At 34.2% G+C, this 24,774-nt stretch overlaps 2 protein-coding genes across 2 annotated transcripts; both read left to right on the top strand.

Annotated features, from left to right (window-relative positions):
• On the top strand, positions 1–2,961 carry LOC131597160 (uncharacterized). Its single transcript, XM_058869872.1, has 6 exons — positions 1–13; positions 243–416; positions 460–887; positions 1,125–1,489; positions 1,568–2,732; positions 2,803–2,961. Exons 1-6 carry the CDS (start codon positions 1–3, stop codon positions 2,959–2,961), a joined length of 2,304 nt encoding a protein of 767 aa, XP_058725855.1.
• A 3,597-nt stretch (positions 2,962–6,558) lies between these two features.
• Positions 6,559–8,466, top strand: LOC131623971 (endonuclease 1-like). The gene is made up of 9 exons (XM_058894990.1): positions 6,559–6,715; positions 6,802–6,982; positions 7,068–7,160; positions 7,248–7,303; positions 7,384–7,467; positions 7,595–7,690; positions 7,784–7,848; positions 7,947–8,020; positions 8,164–8,466. The coding sequence occupies exons 1-9, from the start codon at positions 6,605–6,607 to the stop codon at positions 8,286–8,288; spliced, it is 885 nt and encodes a 294-aa protein (XP_058750973.1). The 5' UTR covers positions 6,559–6,604; the 3' UTR covers positions 8,289–8,466.
• Positions 8,467–24,774: the final 16,308 nt, after the last annotated feature.

Genomic DNA, 24,774 nt, shown 5'->3' with positions numbered 1-24,774 from the left:
ATGCAGATTTCCGGTTAGTAAAATTCAAAACCGGACAACCCAGGGGTGGGTGTTCCGGTTCGTTTTTTTCAATTTTGCGCAACCGGATATCCCAAGGGTGGGTGTTCCGGTTTGTTGTGTGTCTCAACCGGATATCCCCTTTGTGGGTATTCCGGTTCCTTTTTTTTTATTTTTTCGTTTTTTTTTAATTTTTTTTATTTTTTTTAATTATATATTAAACTAAATTAATTTTATATATTTAGGTGTGGATCCTCCTTTGAAGAAATGCGATGTAACTCAAACATGTGTGGATACAACTGATGTTTTTGTAACTGGTCAAAAATTTGCTACAAGAGAAGAGGCGATAAGTTGGATTAAGGAGGTTGGAATAAGGAATAAAGTGACAGTTATAATAGCTCGTTCAGATATCAAAACAGGCAAGAGAGGAAGAAGTGATAAATTAGTATTTGGTTGTGATAGAGGTGGAAAATACAAAAAAAACATATAGCGAAACCCAAAGTGCTAGTAAGAGATGTGGTTGTCCTTTCAAAATTAGGTTAACACCGTCGAAAGATGGTTCTGGATGGAAGATCGATGTAAAATGTGGAGTACATAACCACGGCTTACCTGATAGATTTGAAGGTCATGCTTTCGTAAGTCGACTAAATACAGATGATAAGCAACATATTGTTGATTTGACAAAACGTCATGTTCCACCAAGACACATATTATTGTCATTGCAAGAGCGTGACCCGGAGAATGTCACTCGGATCACGCAAATATACAAACATAAGAGTAAGATACAAAAAGACATAAGGGGTCCTAGAACAGAAATGCAAAAATTGCTCAAGTTGGTTGAAGAATCAGGTTATGTTTACTGGAGTAGGAAAAAGGATGAGTCAGAAGTTGTGAGAGATATTTTTTGGGCACATCCAGAATCAGTGAAGTTGTTGAATATGTTTCCTATTGTATTGATTATGGACTGCACATACAAGACAAACAAGTACAGGCAACCGTTGTTTGAAATAGTTGGTATGACATCAACTAAATTAACATTTGCTGTTGCATTTGCCTATATGGAATCTGAGCAGACAGAGACTTTTTGTTGGGTATTGGATAAGTTGAAATAGTTGTTTATCAAGCAGGATAATTGTCCTCAAGTAATCTTGACTGATAGAGATCTTGCTTTAATGAAAGCCATTGAAACAATATTTCCAAAGACAGCTAATTTGCTTTGCCGATTTCACATCAACAAAAACGTGAAATCAAAGTGTAAGGAACATGTTATGGATGATATGCGAGAAACAGTGGAGAAAATGTGGTTTGAACTGATAAAGGCTAGTGATGAGATGGAGTACCATCAACGGTTGAAACAACTTGAGGATGCATGTGTTCACTCCAAAGTTTTTATTGATTATGTGAATGACACGTGGTTGACACCGCACAGACATCGACTTGTCGAAGCATGGATCAATCAAGTGTTACATTTGGGCAACACCACAACAAATAGGTATGTTTATGTGATTTTATCGACATTGTTTCTTTATATTAATATTACATATAATTAGTTGTTTTGTTTTATTTAAAGGGTGGAGTCTGCGCATTGGAAACTTAAGCAAATGTTAGAGAATAGCTTAGGTGATTTATGCAAATGTTGGGAGGCTATGAATGACAATATCAAGATACAAGTGGGCAACATTAGAGCTTCATTTCAGAAGATTTTTTATGAAGTTGAGCATGCACATACTAGTCCTTTTTATTCAAATTTGCGTGGTTCAGTATCAAGAGCTGCATTGAGGCAGATTGCTGAAGAGTGGTTGAGGATTGACATGGTGGGTACCGATACGCAAAAGTGTGGATGTACTCATAGAAAAGTATATGGGTTACCATGTGCTTGTGAGTTAGGGAGATATACATTGAGTGGTGATGCGACACCAATTGAGGCTATTCATATTCATTGGAGGAAACTAAGTATGGAAGGAAATCAAGATATAGATGCAGATGATGGATCAAAAATAGACATGACAAATGCAATCGATGAAATTTGGAAAATGTGGAGGTCATTAGATGTTGTCGGAAAAAGAGCATTAAAAAGCAGAGTGTGTGAGATTGCTTATCCAACTACAACAAAGATGTGTCCACCGCCTGAAAAAATTAAAACCAAAGGAGGGGTTAAGAAAAAAGGGAAGAGACCTGTGGGATATGATGTTTATCGTGATCCTTCAGGATATGAGTATGTTGATCAAGCACATTTGAGTTCTCAAAAATATTCAAAGAGGTTATATTCACAACTATCCCAAACCTCAAAAAATAGAGAATTTGATAAATACATTGTACAATTTCCAGATTACATCAGACCATTTATTGATGACATTGTTGATGTAAGAGATGATGGAAATTGTGGGTTTAGAGCCATTGCATATTTGCATGGTTATGGCACAGATGGATGGTCAATGGTTCGTCGGGATTTGGAGAAAGAAATTATAGGTCCTAGAAGCAAGTTGTGTGAGGATTTATTTGGTGAACGCCTTCCAACAGTGAGATCATCGTTGGTGATAGAAACTTTAGGACAACAACCACCAAATAAATGGATGACGTTACCTGAGTTAGGCTATGTAATAGCTAATCGGTATAACGTTGTTCTCGTCTCTTTAGGTCACCCTAGTTTGAGTTACTTTCCTATGACGAGTGCACATTCACCTAATGCATCCATTTACTGCATCGGATTTGTCAATGAAAATCATTGGGTTCAGGTAATTAGTAACACAATTTTGGTACATTCAATCACTATTTGACTTTTTCTGATATTTATTTTATGTGCAGGTAAACATGAATGAAGGATTCCCGTTTCCACCTGTCACAAATGAATGGAAGAAATATCGCACAAAAGATGCGACTTCTTGGATGGTAGGATTTGCCGGGCGGTTACAACATTGGCAACGACTTATGCCTATACTGCCAAAATATGTCAGCTTAGATTGATTTTATGATATTACAACATTGGCATTATTTAGTTTGATTTTATGATATTAAAACATTGGTACTATTTAGTATGATTTTATGCTATTGGATTTTAATATGTTGACAAATGGATTATAAATAGTTAATCTCAAACTATAAGTCTTATAATAATACAGACGTCTACAAGTCTCATAACAATACATAAGTCTCAAACTAAAACATAAATATAAACATAAAATGTGACATCAATCAGACTCATTGTCATAAGTAATTGGACCTTCCCTAGGTAATGGTCCGCCCTGTGCAAGTCTGAGTGCTCTAAATATCTCCAGAAACTGTTCGTCTTCAGGAACAGCCTGATGACGCTGTAAGTAATGATGAAGCTCATGAGATATATATGATAATCTCGGGTCTGACGGTCCTTCGTCATAGACAAGCACTGGTACCTCCATCGGCTCATCATCCTGTGGTGCTCTCAAACGAGGATGTGACACCGTATAATACCACGGCAAATAATCATCGTTTGTCTCGTATGGCATGGTGGCAAAAGCAGCTGGGGGATCATCGTGGGATCGGGTCACCTGCAACACACTCTGCATATATGTAGCCCACTCAACATCCACATCAAGTGTGTCTACATTAGGAGGAGCAGTCGGTATGTACTGTCTGTATCCAAACTGACGCAAGCATCTGTCAGGTAAATATAGAACTACAGTACCAAACCACTTCAAACCACCCCGATACAAACAGATATCATCAAAAGGACGGTGCACCCGATGATCCTCAAAAGGGCGCCAGACAATATCGTGAGGAGTCAACTGATCTAACACAGCTCGGATGTCAGCCACTTTTTGCGTCCCTACCTATATTCCCATTTCATCGCCCTAGCCATCGGACTATCAATGCCACATAACCCAGAAGTACCTCTCTTTCCAACAGTTAGAAAGTACTCATGAATCCAACACTGAAACAAAAGTAAAAGTTACTATTATAAATTAAACTAAATTATAATAAACTAAATTAAACTAAAATATTAGATATTAAGTATAATTAAATAATAAGTAAAATTTTAAACCTGAAGAAGAGAGGCATAACCGCCAAGCTGCTTGCATGAATAAAATGAGGCATTCCCTAAGTATCTGTACAGAGTAACCAGTGCAGCTGCCCCCCAGCAATAGCTTCCACAAGTATCCAAATCTCTCAAAAGTGGAAGATATTTTGCCTCGACAAGAGTAAAAGTCTTGTCGGCAAGAATGGTACAACCTAATAGCAACATCATGTATGCTCTCATAGCGCCTGTAAAGTTATTCGCAGCTCTTTGTTGCTCAAAAACTTGCTTCAACCAATCCAATTTATAGTAAGGACCCCTTACAGCAGAAGCCTCTGTAGTTGCGTCACTCAGCGAAACACCAAATAACTCAACAGCTAGATGGATAGCATCATAATCGGTGACAACAACATCGGGGTCAACCAGCTGGCCCCTAATCGGTACATGAAGAAGACAAGAAACATCGTCTAGCGTGATGGTCATCTCGCCGAACCGCATATGAAATGACAATGTTTTAGGATGCCATCTCTCAACAAAAGCAGATAATAGATGCGTATCTACCCTGGCCAAACTAGTATGCTGCAAAGATGACAGGCCAGATGCAACTAACCAATTTTCCATCTGCCTTGGGAGCATTGCCGGAACCCATCCTATTAATTTGCTGCCATGTGCAGCAACCTTTAAGGTCGGCTTTGGTCGTCTCTCCTGAAAATAATTTGTAATATATGTTAATATATAAGTACATGTAATTTAAAAAAACATTTAAGAAAATATTTACGTACCTCGCCCAACCATAAATGACAGGCAACGTGCCTCTGATATCTAACCAATAAAGATGTATCAGTAGGTCCTCTGGGAAATGTCGGATGCTGCGGACCAACCTCAGGAGCAGCTCCCTGCTGTCCCTCGCCATCAGCCTCTCGACGTTGTCTTCCTCTTTGATGCATTCCGTCGATCGCACCTCCTCTTCTTCGAACCACTAAAAAATAAAAAATAAAATAGTTAACAATTAAATAAAATGTTATTAAAAATAATATATGATATTAAAAACAAACAAAAAAATAACTAAAAAAAAAAATAGGAACCGGATACCCCAAGGGTGGATTATCCGGCTGAGGGCAAGAAGAACCGGAAACCCCATTGTTGGGTTATCCGGCTGAGAAAAAAGGAACCGGAAACCCCATCATTGGGTTATCCGGCTGGTAACGGAAGAAAACGAACAGAACCGGAAACCCCATAGCTGGGTTATCCGGCTGAGAATTTTTTTTAAAAAATTTACTTTTTAAATGAAATGTGAACCGGAACTGACGAGGCTGGGTTATCCGGTTTTGGCTCAAAAAAATTCCCTCTTCTCAAACGCTGTGTAACCGTGAAAATGAGTGAAAAAGTGAAAAATTTTGTAATTTTTACTATTTATAAAGGGGTAAATTTGTCCGAAATTTTTTTTTTAGGGGTATTGGGATAAACGTAGGGGTACAGGATATAATTTTCGTAAATTAGATATACACAACGAGTTGGATCCATAAATTTTTCACTTTACCCAAACATGTTGTTACTCTTTTATTGAATAAACATTATCCTACTGAAAAATAATCGAATACAAATATGAAGCTAGGATAATTTGCACTCCATTGAAGTGATAATAGTCTAGTGAAAGTAATTATACCAAACCTAACTTCAATATATTAAAAAAATTCAAAACTCAAGTTTCGTCAAAAAAATATTTTTAGAATTAAAATTAATCTTTTCAAAGTTTTATTGATTTGATAATCTAATTAACAGCTTATTTTATTTGAATATATACAAATAAATAATTTGATTAATATTTAAATATACTAATAAATTAAAAAAATAGTAAAATTAAATTTTTATTTGTATTAATTTAAGCAAATTTCCCTAGTAGTATAAGTTTTATGAAACTATTTGCTTTTTAGGTTATTTTCATAAATTCTTCGAAATAACTAAATTTTATTTTTTTATTTTAATTTAAAATACAATATATAATATAAATAATAATAATAAATTTATTTATATTCATTTAAATAGTTAGTCTAATAAATTAAAAAAACTTTTTTATATGGTTCAAGCTATATAAATAAAAAAGTCTAATCTGGATTAATTAGGTTGGCCCGATTTAATCTAATCTATATTCATTTATTTTTCTGCGTTGCTCCTTTTAAGCGATTGTAAATTATAATCATAGAAGCAAAAACTAATGCTACCAAAGTCTTTGTTCCCACTACAATTACATCATTGAGTCATACATCATGACCACAAACACGTTGCTTCCAATTGCATGTAACTACCTAACAGTGTACCATAAGCAAAGAACTCCAATTTCTCAAACCTCAAATCATGTTTCCTTTTACTCAACACCCAATTCACAACACCATTTCACATGTCTCAATTATTCACATATCATATAATGTCTCTCCTACCTTTGCATATACCAGAATATGCCATTTCAATACTAGTTAACTTAAACACATAGGTGTTTCAATCTTGTACTCAATAACATCCATAACGTGTCCTTTAAAGCTAATTTTCCTATAATTTCAACTATATATATGCATGTAATGTACCTTCACAAGGAAAACAATTTGAAACATATAAGATATGGCTATATTGAAAGGCTTAATAGTGTTGTTATGTTCTTCTTTTATAATACTACCTGGTGTCATTGGATGGAGCAAAGAGGGTCATGAAATGACATGTCTAATAGCGCAGGTAACAAACATATTAAAAATCGGTTGAACGTTAACGTAAAATAATTTATGTTTAAATACGATTTTTAATTTTTTATGAATTTATAGGCACTTTTAAAACCCGAGGCATCCGAAGCAATTCATCATTTGTTACCTCCCTCAGTTAATGGTAATTTATCAGCATTATGTGTATGGCCTGATCAAATTAGGCACTGGTACAAATATAAATGGACTAGTCCACTTCATTTCATCGACACGCCAGATAAAAAATGCGGTTTTGAGTATTCAAGTAAGCATTGTTTATATGTATGCTCTTACTAAATCTCGAAAATATTTGTTATTAATGCGAGAATTTTTGATGTTGACAAATATAGGGGACTGTCATGAAGATATGTGTGTGGCAGGAGCTGTCAAAAATTTCACTTCTCAACTTTCACATTACAAAGAAGGAACATCTGATCGACGATGTAAGGGACTCGTGCTTACGATTTTTTTTCTCCTTCGAATTTTTTTTTACTAAATTTACTTAATATTGATTATTTGAGTGATTTCAGATAATATGACCGAGGCATTATTGTTCTTGTCACACTTCATGGGCGATATTCATCAGGTTTGTATTGAGATTATATTTATCGTAATAGTGAATACACCGGATGAAACTAATTTGGTTAAATTATTATTCTCTTTCAGCCAATGCATGTCGGATTCACCTCGGACAAAGGTGGAAACTCGATAGATCTGCGCTGGTATAGGCACAAATCTAATCTGCATCATGTAAGTAGAAAATATGTTACTAACAGACTTGGTAACAAAACAATTTCACGTAGCGAATTCAAGATTCTTGGAGCCAAAGGAAACTGACTTTTTGTTTTTATGCTGTCTATAAATCTATGATTATAAGGTGTGGGACAGAGAAATTATTCTCACTGCATTAGCAGATTACTATGACAAAGATGTGACACTCCTCCTCCAAGACATTGAGAAAAACTATACCAATGTAAGAATATAGTATAATCAAACTTTTTTGTCACGCACGGAATTTTTGATTGATTCCAAATAAAACCAACAAGTTATGATTTCTTGTATGCAGGGAATCTGGTCAGAAGATGTTGCTTCTTGGGAACATTGTAATGATTTATCTCTTTGTGTGAATAAGTGAGAACTTTTTCTCTTTCATTTTGAATTCAATCAATCTATTTTGCTCTAACATATTAATCTCTAGATTTCTTATATGTTTTGGACTAATCATGTAGTTGGGCTAAAGAGAGCATACAAATTGCTTGCAAATGGGGTTACGAAGGAGTTAAATCCGGAACAACTCTAGCAGGTACGTAATTCAAAGTCACAAACCATACCGATGAGACGTCTGAGTCATGATTCAATTGGTTTTGTTAGTTTAACTACGGTTAGCACGAGTTTAGCAGATTGATTATATGTTAATGGATCTTGTTGCATGTTTGGCTTTTACAGAAGAGTACTTCGACTCGAGGATGCCATTTGTAATGAAACGAATTGCTCAAGGTGGAATTCGATTGGCCATGATTCTGAACGAAGTGTTTGGAGATTCCCATGAAGGATTTGTAGCTGCTACTTAAGCAGACTCATAAAAAATGTGACTAGAAAATTAGTTGTTTGAATTTGTTAATGACCATTGTTCATAGGGTCTAACTCCATTTCTTCTTAATTGTTAAAACATGTGTATAAATATGTTATTATCAGTTACATTTATGACTATGACCAGCTTTTGGTTATAAGTAATTACAGCATTGGGGACATATGATTCATGAAGTCAATAATTCATTGGACTCTCTATTATATTGTTCTTTATCCATCCATCGTGCAGTTACGGACTCTCTATTTTGTCTAAACTTGTGGGGTTTCTCAAGTAGTAACTAGCTCTTTGATCCATGTGTTAACCATCTGCATGCACTTCCATAAGGCGTTCCTTGTGAATGAGCTCGGGAGGCACTTTCTTTGAATGTAAAAGCATGTTGTGCTAGGTTGTTCACCATTTCCTCCGGGGCACATGTAGGACTTGTGTGTCGGCTAACATGGATAGTAAACGACTTACCCATTCTACAACTTTGGAGATTAGGATTTGCAAACATGCGTAGCAAACGACTACCCATTTTGCAACTTTGGACATTTGGATTTAGACATTAATAATTTTTAATTTTTATAATGTTATATATTTTTGTTTTAAAAAAGTTCAAAAAAAAATCTTTTATAAAAAATTGGTTTGGATAGTTATTTTAAAATATTATTTTAGATATTTTATTTAAATTTTTTTATATAAAATTTTAAAAGTATTACTTAATTTTGAAAAATAATTTTTGAAAAAATTACAATTTCAATTATGTTTTGATCTTCAATAACGTATGGTGTATTGTTATATTTGCAAAAGGTCCTGCCTAGGGCGATGTCCTAGGACCACCCTAGGAGAAGGCGGTGACAAAAAGTCGCTTGAAGGGAGGTATCGCCTCGCCCTTAAGTCTTCCTTGCCCGTGGAGGAAAATAAAACTTGGGATACGACGTGTCTTGGATTTCATGGAAGAATATTCACTTGGTCTAGGCCGGGAGGATCATCGATGAGTAGATTAGACCGCTTTCTAATTTCAGAAGCTTGGAACGGAGAATGGTCGGATTGCAGACAATGTTGCATCGATAAAGGGCTATCAGATCATTGCCCAATCTCCTTGCGAATCTCGAAGAAAAACTGGGGGCCCAAGCCTTTCCGCATGCTATCATGTTGGAAGGAAACAGAAGGGTATAAAAAATTTGTTCGTGAGCAATGGAAAGACTGCTCGATTGAGGGGCGGGGAATGTTCGTCCTTAAAGAGAAATTTAATCGAATAAAAGAAGGATTAAAAGAGTGGCACAAAAACCATTCCCAAAATCTTGGAGAGAAAATTAGTTGCTAAAGAAGATCTGAATAGGCTGGAAGTAAAGGAAGAAACTTTGGAGTTATCCACTGAGGAAACAAGCACCGAGAGGGAGGCAGCTGCTCACACTACTAAAAATATGACATTTGGTTAAAGGATTTTACATCAGGTATCAAAATATACGATTTAAAAAATATTTGTCAAAATATTTTACATCAGACATTTATTTCCAATGATATAAAAAATATATGAAAAAAATGAAAAATGCAAACACAGTGGTACTATTGTAAATAAAATGAAGAAAAAAAAGGCGGTGGCAGAATTGTAAATAAATGAAAATTTTGTTATAAGGGATTTTACATCGGGCCTAGTTAATACCTGATGTGATAAATGTTACACATAGTAGGCCTTCACATGTGTCCATATAAAACCCGATGGAAAATGTTACGATTGTGGGCCTTTACATCGGTCCATTTATAAATCGATGGGAAATGTTTTGCCCAATTTTTCCCTAAAACCCTACTCCTTCTATATTACGCCCAATCTCACAAATTTCTTTCGTTCTCACTCCGCCGAAATATCATTTCTTCTGTTCCTGTGTGTTTTACGCCGTCACGGCCTCTGTTCGCTTTCCTCCTCCGCCTACCTCTGTTAATCGACCTCCATTCGCCTCCTCCGTTTGCCGACCTCCTCCGCCGTCCTCTGTAAATAGGGTCTTGTAATATAATTGTTGACATGGTTTCCATTTGTAATATTTGAATGGTTCTGTTTATCTTAATGACTGTTAAGAAATATGGTTGGGCCTAACTCATCCCTACAAAATCGGCTTTGTAGGGTTGAGTTAGGCCTAACCACATTTCTTAACATGGTATCATGAGCCTCGTTTAAGATCCGGTGGGCCACCTTCTATGGTTTCCACTATCGGGCCATCCACCATTTATTTCCACGCTCCAGTTGTCTAGTCCTGGGCGTGAGGGGGTGTGTTAAGAGTCCCACATCGGACAATATATGGCCTAAACATGTCCTTATAAGTGGGGGCAATCATCACCCTACAAGTCGGTTTTGTAGGGTTGAGTTAGGCCTAACCACATTTCTTAACAATGACGTATTAACATTTTTTGTGAATGGGTTTACAGGTTTCTTACATTATATTGCAGAGGATATCACCTGTTACCCATTCTGTCGGCAATTTTGTGAAGCATGTTGTGGTTATTATGAGCTCATCTTCAAAACACTTGTCTCTCTTGTGAATGCTTTAGGTAAGATTGCTTTCTATTTCTTGTTTTGAAACATTTGAAGATTCTTGACACATACTTTCTGTCAATAATTCTTGGCTTGATACTTTTCTCATTATTATTTCTCGTACCACGGGCAGGAAACATTCAAAGACTTACCCTGAATTCCCAAGGTTGAAAGAGCGGAAAGTACCATCTGTTGGATTATTTCAGGTTGGAGAGCACCACTATTAGATGGATTGGTGATGGAAGGACCAATTGCAGAGCTTGTACTAGTAGGAAATGCTTGCACCGAACGTTGTGCTGATCGTGGAGGACGGGTGGGACAATCAGAGATAATATGGCCCCGCTTCTTGCAATAATTACAAAACTTCTTACTGCAACTCTGAGCAAAATGTCCAAATTGTTTGCAAGAGAAACATTGGACATGTCGAATATCACGACCTTTACCTCTACTCTGAGGAGCATATGCAAACATAGCAGACTCAGAAATAACAACATCGTGAGACATGAATCATTGAGTAGCAAGACGTTGTTCCTCTCTGAGAAGTTCACCAACACATGTATCTAAAGAGGGAATAGGATTCCAATTCAGCAAAGCACCTCTGACAACCTCAAATTCTGCACGAAGCTTCATGAGAAATTGATCTCGGCTACTAGTATTGTAGACCTCTTGGACATCCGCGAGAGAACTTTTGGAAACATCAACATGTATAATCGCAGAGTGTTCTGTCCACAAATTCAAAAAAACAGAATAATATTCTTGAACAGACAGATTGCCTTGTTTGTAATTGGCAATGTCTAGCTCCAACTGAAAACGTTTGGCCGCATTGTCTAGGTTATAGATACGCTTCAAGTAGTTCCACATTTCTTGGGCAGTGGAAAAAGATCGCAAATTATTAATCATGTGAGGATTAATAGTACCGAGAATCCAAGTGATAATCTGAGCATCTTCTATTTCCCATGCATCTAAGTCAGTTGTCTCTAACGGTGCCAAAGAGACATCGTCCAAGTGACTCCATAATCCTTTCCCTTTGACATACATCCGAAACTGAAATTCCCAAACAAGATAATTCTTTCCGGTAAAACGAACACAAATATGATCTATCTCTTCTTCGGAAGCCATAATATCAGGGATGACTTAAGAACAATTTTGTTAACGTAACAATTTTGTTAACGTGAAACAAGAAACACCAACGGAACACTGAAGAAAATACTTGCCGACACCAAATCAACACCCCAATTCAGGATACTCGCCGACACCAAGTCAAAACCCTAATTCAGAATAATTGCCGACACAGAGTCAAAACCCTAATTCAGAATAATTGCCGACACAGAGTCAAAACCCTAATTCAGAATAATTGCCGACACAAAGTCAAAACCCTAATTCAGAATATTTGCCGACACCGATACGATAACACTGTCAAAGCAAACACGATTTGTAAGCACCCGAGATTAGAATCGCAATCTTGGAAGAGATTACCGAGAACCGAGATGATTTCAATTACCGAAAAACGAGATCTACCGAGACGATTTCAAGAGCGACCCAGTGGGGTGTCGCTGAATAAAGCCAAGATTAACCTAAAACTCACAGGTTTGATCGAAAACCTACTGATACCATGTCAATAATTCTTGGCTTGATACTTTTCTCATTATTATTTCTCGTATATATAAAGGTTACAGGGCTATATCGGTAATTACACTAAATAATTACATTTAAACTAATTCCTATTCACACTTTCATGGCTGAGGTTTTTTCATTATTTTTTTTATAAGTACCGCTGCTGGTCTTGCTGGTGTTTTCCTCTACTCAAGGGTGAAGCGAACTAAGTCAAAGCCAAAGGTAGTTTAACTCTTTCAATGGTAAATTTTTGCTACACTTTAATTGTTTTACCATTGATATACTATTCAGATGAAGATTAATGTGTTATTATTTGATGCAAATTTAAATGGTATTATAATTATAGCATATATTGTTGCAAATCGAATTTAAATAACACTATGCATGAATGATGAATCACCAAGGGTGCGATTAGAAGGCTATAAAGCAATAGCCAAATTAGGTGAAACAAATCAGAAGCATGGACAAGTGGGTTCTAGGATGGACTAACACTTGTAAAGATGGTGCAATAGTAGCACTTTTATCATTTAGGATTATCCTCATCAGGCTACACCAGCTATATCAACACTTAGATGTTGTGCACCATATATTTGCAATAACTCAATCTTGCTTTGAAATAGGATGTGTCGTCAAAAGTTTATAAAAAGTGATTATTTTTTTTACCTTACTAACTACTAATAATGTAATATCATTGAGGTATTTTTCAGTTAGAATAAATCCTATTTTGTAGAATAAGGTAGCATTTATAACTACACTTTAATTGTGTTAAACTTTGAATAAGTGTATTAGCTCTTCTTACATTATATTTTAAAGGATTTGTTTTTCACTATAATAGAAAAATATTTAATTACTTTTGAAAAGATTAATATGAGAAAGAATGTAAATGAAATTAAAATAACACTTTAAAAATACATATTCTCACCCAAATATTGTTTTTGTTATTTAAAATTTTGACTAAATAAATATGTGTTGTTTGTTAATTGTTTTAGTTGTGAATGAAAATCTAAAAATCAATTTTGTGAATCAATTTTACTATGCATTGCTTCTCTTGATTTTGTAGTTTTTAGTTGTAGAAATGTACATTATTGTATATGTTTATGCTATATAGTATCACAAATTTATACTGAAAATTTGCATCATATGCTGGATGCGGTTGATATACCGTTCTGATTCAACCAATGTTTCTTAAAATTGAATTGAAACTTCATTCAACAATAGTTTTTAAGGCATTCATAGTTGTCATCAATAATTTTTGCTACAATTGATGCAGCAATATCTCCATATAAAGAGGAGCCTCCCTTGATTCTACTCAGCTTTCCGAGATAAAATCATTGACAGTTACTCCAGCTACTCTCCGTTGGGCAAAATGTTTCTTTGAGTTATATAAAGATTAAACTTTATCTGATGAGTTATATGGAATTGTCTATATTATTGTTTATTCTCAGCAAATGTAATTTTGGTGTTGTCTTCAGACGCTACAACTCATCTTCTCGTGGATGCATGTTGGTATATCAAATGTGCTAAAAGACTTAAATGGTTGGATATTTGTTGTTGTGTTATTTTGTAGTAGTCCACCGTGTGTAAACTTTCTTATAATTTTGTACACTTGTGTATCCTAGATTAATACTTTTGTAAATTTTGAAGAATATATATATATATATATATATATATATATATATATATATATATATATATATATATATATATATATATATATATATATATATATATATATATATATATATATATATATATATATATATATATATATATATATATATATATATATATATATGCAACTTAGCTATTTGGTGCAATGAAATTATATCCTTCACTTGTTAGAAAAATATGAAAATAGTGACCTAAATGTGGTATGTGTGCTATGGGAAAAATGTGCAAAATAGCAACCTAACTTTGGTCTGTGTGGTATTTGAAACTTATATGAAAAATTAGATAAAAAAAATTACAGGTTAAAATACGCTTAAAAGCAGAAAATATATCACATCGGGCAAAATGGAAACCGGTGTAAAAACTTATCTATTACATCAAGCTAAATGGAAAATTGATGTAAAAACTATCTATTACATCGGGCGGATGGGACAACCGATGTAAAATATGGCGTATATGTTTTTTATAAAAAAATTGTATTATTTTTCACACCAGACATCTGAATCAATCGATGTGGTATGTTAACTTTTCATATTGGGCCTTGGCCCGATGTAAAATGTCTCTGACTTATTACATCGCCTGGCCTTACATCGGGCCTAGACCTGATATAAAAAGTACTTTTCGCCCGATGTAAAAAGTACTTTTTGCACTAGTGACAGTTGTATAAAATGTCAAATCTGAATTGTAGTATCCAATGGCAAAAATCAATAATCAAATGGTTAAAGGAAGGCGACGCAAACACGAAGTATTTCCACAGATGCATCAAAAAAGAAGGAGGGATAATGAGATCTTGTCTCTTGACGTCAACGGAAATAGGTTGGAGGAAGTGAAAGAAATAAAGAAGGCCATAACTGAACATTTTCAACAACAATTTTCTGCTAAAAGCAGTAGTCTCATCGACACAAATCTGAACTTCAAGTGAATCACAAAGACGGAATCAGAGGAGCTTATTAAGGAATTCTCAAAAGAAGAGATACGTAGATCTATATGGGATTGTGACAGCACAAAAACTCCTGGCACGGATGGTGTGAACTTAGGATTCGTGAAAGAATTTTGGACTGACATTAAAGTTGATTTCATTAGAATGATGGAGGAGTTCCACATATTTGGTAGGATGGTCAAAGGGGCAAATTCCTCCTTCATCGTATGGATCCCTAAGAAAATCAACTCGACGAAATTGTCAGATTTTAGACCAATATCACTTATTGGGTGCATATATAAGGTTATTTCCAAGGTGTTGGCAAATAGATTGAGAAGAGTGATCAGTTCGATCATCTCAGACACACAGTCGGCGTTTATCGCAGGGAGACAAATTCTAGACGGTATTCTAATCGCAAATGAAATTGTGGATGAAGCCAAAAGAAGGAAAAAGGAAGTGTTCTTGTTAAAGGTTGATTTTGAGAAGGCATACGATACGGTGGATTGGAATTTTTTTAAACATCGTGATGACTAGGATGGGATTCCATGAGAATTGGAGAAAATGGATTCCGGAGTGCTTAGGAGTTTGGTGTGAGTAGAGGGCTTAGACAAGGGGACCCGTTGTCCCCTTTCCTATTCCTCTTAGTAGCTGAAGGTTTCAACCTCCTCATGAAAAAAGCAGTAGAGTCGGCCAACTATTTCGATTACAAATTCAATAATGGAAATCACGATTTCTCGCACCTTCAATATGTGGATGATACACTAATCATTGGAGAAAAAAAGTGGATAAACATTAGGAGCATAAAGGCAAACCCGGTGTTATTTGAGATGATATCGGGTTTAAAAGTTAACTTCCACAAAAGCTGTCTCATGGGGGTCAATATCTGTCAATGCTGGATTCGTGACGCGGCAAGAATTCTGAATTACAAAGTCGGCGAAATTCCTTTCTCCTATCTCGGAATCCCAATTGGCGCTAACCCGAGATCAAAGAAAACTTGGCAGCCAGTGATTGATAAGGCCAGGTCCAGACTGTCAAAGTGGAAACAGAAAAATTTATCCATTGGAGGTCGTGTGGTAATTTTAAAATTTGTTCTGTCTGCAATTCCGATCTACTTCCTCTCCTTCTTTAGAGCACTTTCAAGTATCATTTCTAAACTCGAGTCTTTATTCAAACAGTTCTTATGGGGGGTGATAAAAGCTGTCTGGATCGCTATGGAATAGGCTCTAGTTATTTTATTAATTATAACTGCTTGCAGCAGTGTGTCAGTTTAATATGCTAGTATATGTTAGCATTGGATAGTCAATTCTATTTCCTGGTTTTAGCTGTTATGGCATTGTCTGGTTGTATTGGATAGCATATCAGTGTTGTGGTGCTGTGTTTTATCACCCATAAGGTACAATATTGTATTCTGATGTGGATTGTGTGTTGTCTTAGTCTTTCTTTGCACATCTTGTGGTTAGTATAGACTTTTTAATATATTTTAGCTTTTTCAAAAAAAGAAAATAAAAAGTTAGAGTCGTTATTGATCTTCATCTCCCTTGGAAATAGAGATTCAATTGTCTATCATTTGACTTAGTGGGACGTAGTCTTTTCCAAGGAAAATCTACGTCCTAGAGACCTCTATTAAAAAATTTCAACTGCAAATATAATTGTAAACATTTTTTAAACTATTGTTTTTTAAAATACACAATTCACTTCCCTATTGTGTCTGGATTCTGGAGTCACACATTCGACACTCCTTCCTCGACCCCTAATCAAAAACCAATCTCTTTAATCAAAGAATCCAAAATTTTGTGTTCCTTCTCATCCCACCCCAAATCAAATCAGCCAAACATTATCCTTCACGGTCGAAAAATTTGAAATTGAAGGAAAATTCAATCAAAGAAGATGAACAATTTAAAGAAGAAAGCAATGATGATAAATGTTATTAAAGTTGATGAGAAATAGGATAATAATGTGAATGAGAAGGTGAGGAGTGATTGAGGAAGAAAAAGTCAATGAATATGAAGCATTTTTTCCTTTTTTATTGACTTTGATATTTTGCATTTAATTTTTTTAATTTGTTGTGTATTTCCCCTTAATTTGTTATACACTAAAATAAATTTAGGTTAAATTATTAAATGTTAAAATATATAAATTGTTGACCAAATGACTTTAAAACATAGGGAAATTGTGATATTTCAAGTTTGCAATTAATTAAATTAAAATTAAAAATCTTTTATATTATAAAACGCTTATGTTAGAGAGTATAAATAATGTAGAAATAATATGGAGATGGAGAGAGATACGCAACGAAAATAGAATAAACAATGGAAAATAAAGAGAAAAGAGTTAGAGAGAGTGCACCTGAGGTTTATACAAGTTCAACCTAACCACTTGACCTATGCATGTCCTCAAGAGTTTCCACTAAAATGATTTAATTTGAGTTTTTCACACCGTTTGCCTACGAACCTTTTTACAACAAACAAGATATTTTTTTAACGGGTTCATCTCCAAACCAAACAGCGATTTTACACATGCTAATCTCACGAACCAAACAAAGCTTTTACAATACTGAACTCAAGAACCAAACAATTTCTTTATCGATTAAACTCAATAATCAAACAAAACAAAAAATTCCCAGGTTAAGAAAAAGAACCTAAACAACAATCCTTACAAATATATTATACAAGAAAAAACACCCTCTTAAGTAAAATTACAAAACAACACAACACCAATACACCAAAATTCTACAAGAGATTTTTCACTCTCAAGGCATCAAGACAACTTTATAGAAAATAGAGGAGAAAAGGATAGAAAATATGATAAAAAAGTTTTATTCTGAAAATTGGTGTGAAATGAAAAGAGGAGAAGCCTATAAGAAAAAATTTCTCAAAAAAGAAATGATTCATGAGACAAATTAAATGATTTAATCTATTAAATCACCATTAAATACTTCAAAAGGCTGTAACCCTAATCCAAAAAGAAAAACCTAAAATGAATACATGGTTCAATCGGTTAAAAGTTTTTCTAATCGATTAAAATGTAATTTACCTTGGCCTAATCTATTACACCATGTCATTAATTGATTAAACAATATAAAAACTTTCCCAATTGATTAAAAACATTTCTTAATTAATTTTATACAATCCTTAATAGGTTTTGAATTAGTTTTATGAAATTGAAGAGAGTTTTGAAAACTTTTTTTGTGTGTGCGATTGTCTTAGTACTTCAAGAATTACTCTAATATCTTTTTTTAGAATAAGATTTGTTCTCATCAATATTCTATGTTTTGATGATAACATTATATATGAATTTTGTATAAGACAATGTGGTACTCTAATCCTTTGCATTTTCTATTTCAGGAAATACATAAAGAGTATGCACAAATCAGCACTCAGAAGCACTGACTCAAAAGCTCTGGAAAGACATCAGAAGATGGTCAAGCAGAATCAAAACATGAACTATGAAGCATCAGAAGAACATGAAGTCAGAAGCAGAAGCACTGAAGTTCTGAATGGTAACACGCTCAAGCTCTTCAATGTCAGAAGACAAGAAGTTGCTCTGCACCAAGCTGTTGACTCTGAAACTCAAACGTTGTTATCTACAAATATGAGTTCAGAAGCAAGTACAAGATGACAGGCTATTAAGTTTAATCTCTGACTGACAAAAGGAACGTTAGAACCTACAAAAGGCAAAGTCAGTAAAAGCTGCAAAAGCATGGCTCGAGGTAGTTGACAAAAGTGTGAAACATTAAATGTAGCGTTGTACTATTCACGCAAAGCATTAAATGCAACCCAACAGTCATCTTCTCAAACGCCTATATATAGAATTTCTGATTAGAAGCAGCTAACAACAACTCTTGCGAAAAATACAGAAACGTTGTCAAAATCAAAGCTCACGAACTTCATCTTCAACCTCACAAACTCTTGTAATATTTTGTGAGTATTAAGCTTAGAACTTAAGAGAAATATCACTGTTGTGATTACAGCTTTATAAGAAGCAAATCTTACTCTTGTAAACATTATTTTTACATTGATTGTAAAAGGTTCCTAGAGTGATCAAGTTGTGATCAGTAGACTCTAGAAGACATAAAGGTTATCTAAGTGGTGATTTCCTAGAGTGGTCAAGTTGTGATCTGTATACTCTAGAAGACTTAGAGGGTATCTAAGTGGAAAACCATTGTAATCAGTTGGATTAATGGATTAAATCCTCAGTTGAGGTAAATCACTCTAAGAGGGTGGACTGGAGTAGTTTCGTTAACCACGAACCAGGATAAAAATAATTGTGTTCATTGTTTTTATCTTACAAGATTTTAAAGTCACACTTATTCAAACCCCCCATTTCTAAGTGTTTTTCTATCCTTCAATTGGCATCAGAGCGTCGGTTCTAGGTGCAAGCACTTAACCGTGTTAGATAAAAGATTCAGGGAGAAAAACACAAAGTCAATATGGTTGAAACAAGTTCATCCACTCCTACACCTGAACAACACGATGGAAATGGAAGTAATAGCTTCAATGGCTATAATAGACCACCAGTCTTTGATGGTGAAAATTTTGAATATTGGAAAGATAGACTTGAAAGTTACTTTCTTTGTCAAGATGGTGATTTGTGGGATCTAGTCTTGGATGGTTACAAACATCCTGTAAATGCTCGTGGAGTAAAGATGTCAAGTTAAGAAATGAGTGATGATCAAAAGAAACAATTCAAAAATTATCACAAGTCAAGGACTATTCTGCTGAATGCTATTTCTCATGCTGAATATGAGAAAATAACAAATAGAGAAATTGCCTATGACATCTTTGAATCTTTGAAGATGACTCACGAAGGAAATGCCCAAGTCAAGGAGACAAAAGTTCTTGCTTTAATCCAGAAGTATGAAGCTTTCAAGATGGAGGAAGATGAAAACATTGAAGCAATGTTCTCAAGATTCCAGACTCTGACTGTTGGATTAAGAGTGCTTGACAAGGGATATACAAAGGCTGATCATGTCAAGAAGATCATCAGAAGCTTGCCCAGAAGATGGGGCCCAATGGTGACTGCATTCAAGATTGCTAAGAATCTGAATGGAGTCTCTCTTGAAGAGCTGATTAGCGCCTTGAGGAGTCATGAAATAGAGCTGGATGCTAATGAACCTCAGAAGAAAGGTAATTCTATTGCATTAAAATCAAATTATAAAAAATGAACTAACGCTTTTCAGGCTGAAGAAGAAGTGTGGACCTCCGTTTTCGGCCATACCTCTCGCGGAGAGATACGTGAACTGACTCTTTTTTTTCTGCTTTCGTATTTGAAAATCAGAGAGTCGCCACCGACCTTTTATTTTATCCAACTAAGGAAAGGTTTATAAAAGAAACAGAAAAAAGACCTTTAAGAAATTCTGGGTAAGGGGGTAGGTTATACAAAGGGAAGGTGTTAGCACCCTTTGTATCCATGGTTATCCATGGGCTCTTTAATTTGCTTAGCTCACTTGTTTTCAATTGCTTTTAAATGCTCGTATGTGGTTTCAAATACCTTTGTAAATTGAATTTGTAATGATCCTTGTGCGGATGTATACAAAGTATTTTTATCTTTCAAAAGATGCTTTGGAAAAAAGAGTGTTAACTTCGTAATGATCCTTGTTTGGATGTATACAAAGTATTGTCTTTTGGAAAGTTTTATTTTGAAAAACAATGATATATGATAGATTTGTTTGTTTTGATTTGAGCAAGCAAATTAGGAGGTCTACCCTGAGTTATAATGTCTTTATCCTATTTCCTTTAAAAATCTATCCTTTCACCGGATATAAACAAAAGTTCGATTTTGCGTTTGAAATAATAGAATTTGACTTTGATTTTGAAAAGAATAAGAAAGGGATTACCTTAAGAGGTGCAAATGTAATTGTGTTTTGATTCAGATATTTTATCTTTGAAGTTAGTGATCTAACGATTCAATTTTAATCTTTGACATACACGCAGTTTATATGTGCTGGAATTTAAAATGCGGAAATGTAAAATGCGGAAAATAAATCTACGCTATTACATCGATTGTGCAGGAAATGTAAACTACGCCTATTTACATGAGTTTGACAACCTATACATTTATCTAGGAATTTAAATTGCAAGAAAATAAAGAAATGTTTTTGGATTTTTTATGATTTGATTTTAATTATAATTAATGCATGATTAATTAAATTAAAATGAGGAAAAAAATATGAAAATAAATTTAAACCTAAAAATTAAGTTCAAAATATGTTCAAAATGCTTTTTAATTAATTTTAAAACAAAACTAATTTTTTTGGAATTTTTGAAATTGATTTGAAATTTATTAAGTTAATTAATACATAATTATAAAAATAATTATACAAATAATTAAAATTTAAAGAGAAAATTATTCAAAATATGTACAAAATTAGTTTATAATATATAAACAATATTTAATATAAAGAACAAATTTTTTGTGATTTTTTTGATTGGTTGAAAATAATTAAAAGATAAATATATGCATATTATCTAATTAATTATAAAAAATATTTAAATTATGAAGAAAAATGAAATATTTTTATATCAGAAAATAATATATTATTTTAGCAACTTAAAAATATTTTTTGTGTATTTTTTGGATTTTTAAAACTATTTTTAATTAATTTTGCAAAGAAATTAAAATAAAATAGAAAAATAAATAAAGCAGTAATCAGATGTGGTTGATTAGAGAGTCCATGGTATGGACTGGCGTGTCAGGGACGTAGGATGAGCTGGCAAGTGGATCAGAAGGTGATTAAAGTGAGGCGTATGGCAAAAGCATGGACTGCAAAGCACAGAATCAGAGGTTATTTTTAAAAAAACACGCGCGCGCCCTCCAGCCAATGGGAAGGAGCCACGCATCATCTTCTTCATCAGAACCACCCTTTTACACCTTTCGTTTGCAGGTGGTGTAAAAACTCCCACCTATTACACCTGCAAAAAATAGAGAATACAAGTAAAACGTGATATAAATCTGGCGCGATGCCATGATTGAATTCGTCTGGTCCATACGAATTCAATGGGACATGTTTGAACCTGTAATTTTTCCTAATTTGGAAAGCCCTAATTTTTAGATGAAGAACCCTAAAATGGTAGTTTCGTGTACAAGCCCCCAAACTTTAATTAAATGTCCAGAAACGATCAGGACATCAAACTAAGTTCAAATATATGTCTACATCTTGTTAAGTATGCATGAATAATCAGATTCGTGTTGGTTTATGTTTGGACAAACCGTGATGTATGGTGCTTGATTCAGTGAGTTTCAAGGCTTGCAATTGATCTGGATAGGTTCAGTGAAGTTCAAGGAACGTGTTTGAGTGTTTAATTTGTATTGAAACTAGTTTAAACTTAAAGTTCGAATTTCAAATTTCTTTGAATATTTCAAGATGTTACAAGTGTGTTACAAGCAAGAGTTTGGCTCTGATTTCGTGGTCTTTTATTTGTGAAGTACTCTAAGCTATTTATAAGCTATGTTGTGCTTAGAATTGAAGCCAAGAAGCCTTTGGTTGCCTTTGTTAAATTCTTGATTTTTTTTATATTAAAACCTTTGAATTGTTGACCAAGTCTTGCTTCTCTTCAATGCTCTTGCCTTGTACCTCAATCTTCTGCAGAAAATTAAAGATTCTTGGATGACTCATGCTTAGAAACTAAGCTATCCATTATCCTTCCATTTTCCATTTTCATTTAATCTTAAAATAGGATAAAATTAAACCAAAAATGGATAAAAATGGTGTGGGCTTTGTCTTGGTCGTGGGAGGCCCACAATATCATGGCAAACATGTTTGAACTTTGAAAACTTGGCCCCATTTGGAAAAAATACATTTTTGAGCAATGTTGGTTTTATGCATTTTCCCAAAATTTAGCCAACTTCAACAAGGTGTAAATCCCTCAATTTTTGTCATATGAAGGAGATCTTGCACTTCTTTTTGGAAACCTCAAAGAGTCCTCTAACCAATGTCTTTGGTCTCATGTAAAAATGATTTTTGATGCTCCTTGTGTGTCCTTTTGAAAAAAGTGTCTTTTTGTTGACTTTGAAAATGACCTGTAATGTCTTTGTCCATAGTTTTCAAATGGTGAATGTAATGACCATGGGATAAATTGCATTTGAAAGATAATTGAATTTCCTTCAAAATGAGCTTTGGTTTGAATTTTTTGGATGAAGGATGAGAGAGTTATGACTAGTCAAAGTTCAGTTGACTTTTTAGGAGAAAACCCTAATTTTGAATCTTAGGGTTTTGTTGATTTTTGATCTTTTCTTGATGAATTATGATCATCCAATGATCAAATGATGAATCCTTTCACAAAATATGGATGTTGACAAAAAAATTCATTTTTGACTGTCTGTTGACTTTTTTGGTCAAACGGGTCGTCTGTTGACTATTTGAGCTGCTGACGGTGCGTCTGAGTGAATTGAAGTTTGAAAATTTGCATGGTGGTACTTTGAGATATATGGAGGTCCATGAAATCCATTTGAGGTCTCAAAAACTTGTTTCTCCTGAAAAAACAAGAAACCCTAGTCAGGGACTGTTTGTGTAGAAGACAGTTAAGCGTACCTGATTTTTGTGCAGTACCGAGTCTCTGCTAATCATGTGATATTCAGAAGACTTCTAGGACAAAAATCTTGGAATTTTGAAATTGCAATAGTTTGATTTGATTGATGGTACAAAACACTGAGAATTGTACTGCCAGCAGTTTGACTGTCAACTGACTGTTCAGGCATTAATGCAGCAGTTAGAGTGAAGAATCAACAGTCAAAGTTAATTTTCTTTTTGTTGTTTTTTTTTGTTTTATATGAAAGATGAAAGTTTATTTACATGACTTGTTAAAAAACACAGACATAATAAATAACTATTATTTACTGTACGCGAGCAAAATTACCGATAATAACCCTGAAAATCATTTAATGCACAGAAAAATGAATATTTGACTGGCAGAAAACACACAAAATATTATCTGAATAATTAAGCAACAATATGACAAATAGTACAACATTTAATACTGACAGTACAAACATTACATACTATAATGAACAGTACGACGAATAAACGGTACATTTAAGAAAATAAGAGATACGGCAAACTTTAAGAATGACGATTAATAACCCATGCTACAAACAATAACATGTAGAGGATTGGGAGTGCAAGCATCCCAGGTCCACAGTTTTCAGGGCTATGTAGACAGAAGAAAGACATGATTACCACCACAACGGTGATGACCATAAGAAAACACGTTTCCCACCGCTTCGCCATTTTGTCGGGGAAGAAGAAAGAATGGATATGAAGTAGAAATTTGAGAGATGAGTTAGAATTTGATGTGAGATTTTATGGAAAAAATGAGAGGTATTTATAGAATGAAAAGAAGGATAGAGACGTTGGGGAATGAAGTGATTCCGTACAAAAAAGGAAAATTTGAGTGGTAGTAGGATTTGAAAGAAAGTGTATGGTAGGGTTTGAAAAGAGAGATGTGTAGAATAAAGTTTGGATTTGATTTTTGAAAAAAGAGATTTGAAAAGATTTTGAAAATAATGGAATATAGTATAAAAGTTAGTGGGAAACAAAAATTAATAATAATGTACTTGTTACCAATACAGTCTGAGTTTCCTGATTCTGCGCCTGCAAAATATTTAACTCTTGATCGATTGTGTCAGTACTATTTATCTGTAAGTAAATTTCAAATAAATAGCATGTGTGAAGTAATAAACAGTACTTGACGTTTGCGTAAAAATAAATTCGACAGCGAGCCAAAATACTGTATAAGAAAAATTCTAAAAACTAAGTAT

This window comes from Vicia villosa, linkage group LG1 (assembly GCF_029867415.1).
Source record: "Vicia villosa cultivar HV-30 ecotype Madison, WI linkage group LG1, Vvil1.0, whole genome shotgun sequence".
Classification (NCBI taxonomy): Eukaryota; Viridiplantae; Streptophyta; class Magnoliopsida; order Fabales; family Fabaceae; genus Vicia; species Vicia villosa.
This window is presented reverse-complemented; position numbering and strand designations above follow the sequence as displayed.

Excerpts from the sequence above, each read along its gene's own strand:
- LOC131597160 (XM_058869872.1), top strand. Across the intron at positions 1,490-1,567 it reads GGCAACACCACAACAAATAG|GGTGGAGTCTGCGCATTGGA; the intron begins GTATGTTTATGT and ends TTTTATTTAAAG. Across the intron at positions 2,733-2,802 it reads ATGAAAATCATTGGGTTCAG|GTAAACATGAATGAAGGATT; the intron begins GTAATTAGTAAC and ends TTTTATGTGCAG.
- LOC131623971 (XM_058894990.1), top strand. The coding sequence starts at position 6,605 with ATGGCTATATTGAAAGGCTTAATAGTGTTGTTATGTTCTTCTTTTATA. Across the intron at positions 7,304-7,383 it reads TCATGGGCGATATTCATCAG|CCAATGCATGTCGGATTCAC; the intron begins GTTTGTATTGAG and ends ATTCTCTTTCAG. Across the intron at positions 7,468-7,594 it reads ACAAATCTAATCTGCATCAT|GTGTGGGACAGAGAAATTAT; the intron begins GTAAGTAGAAAA and ends TATGATTATAAG.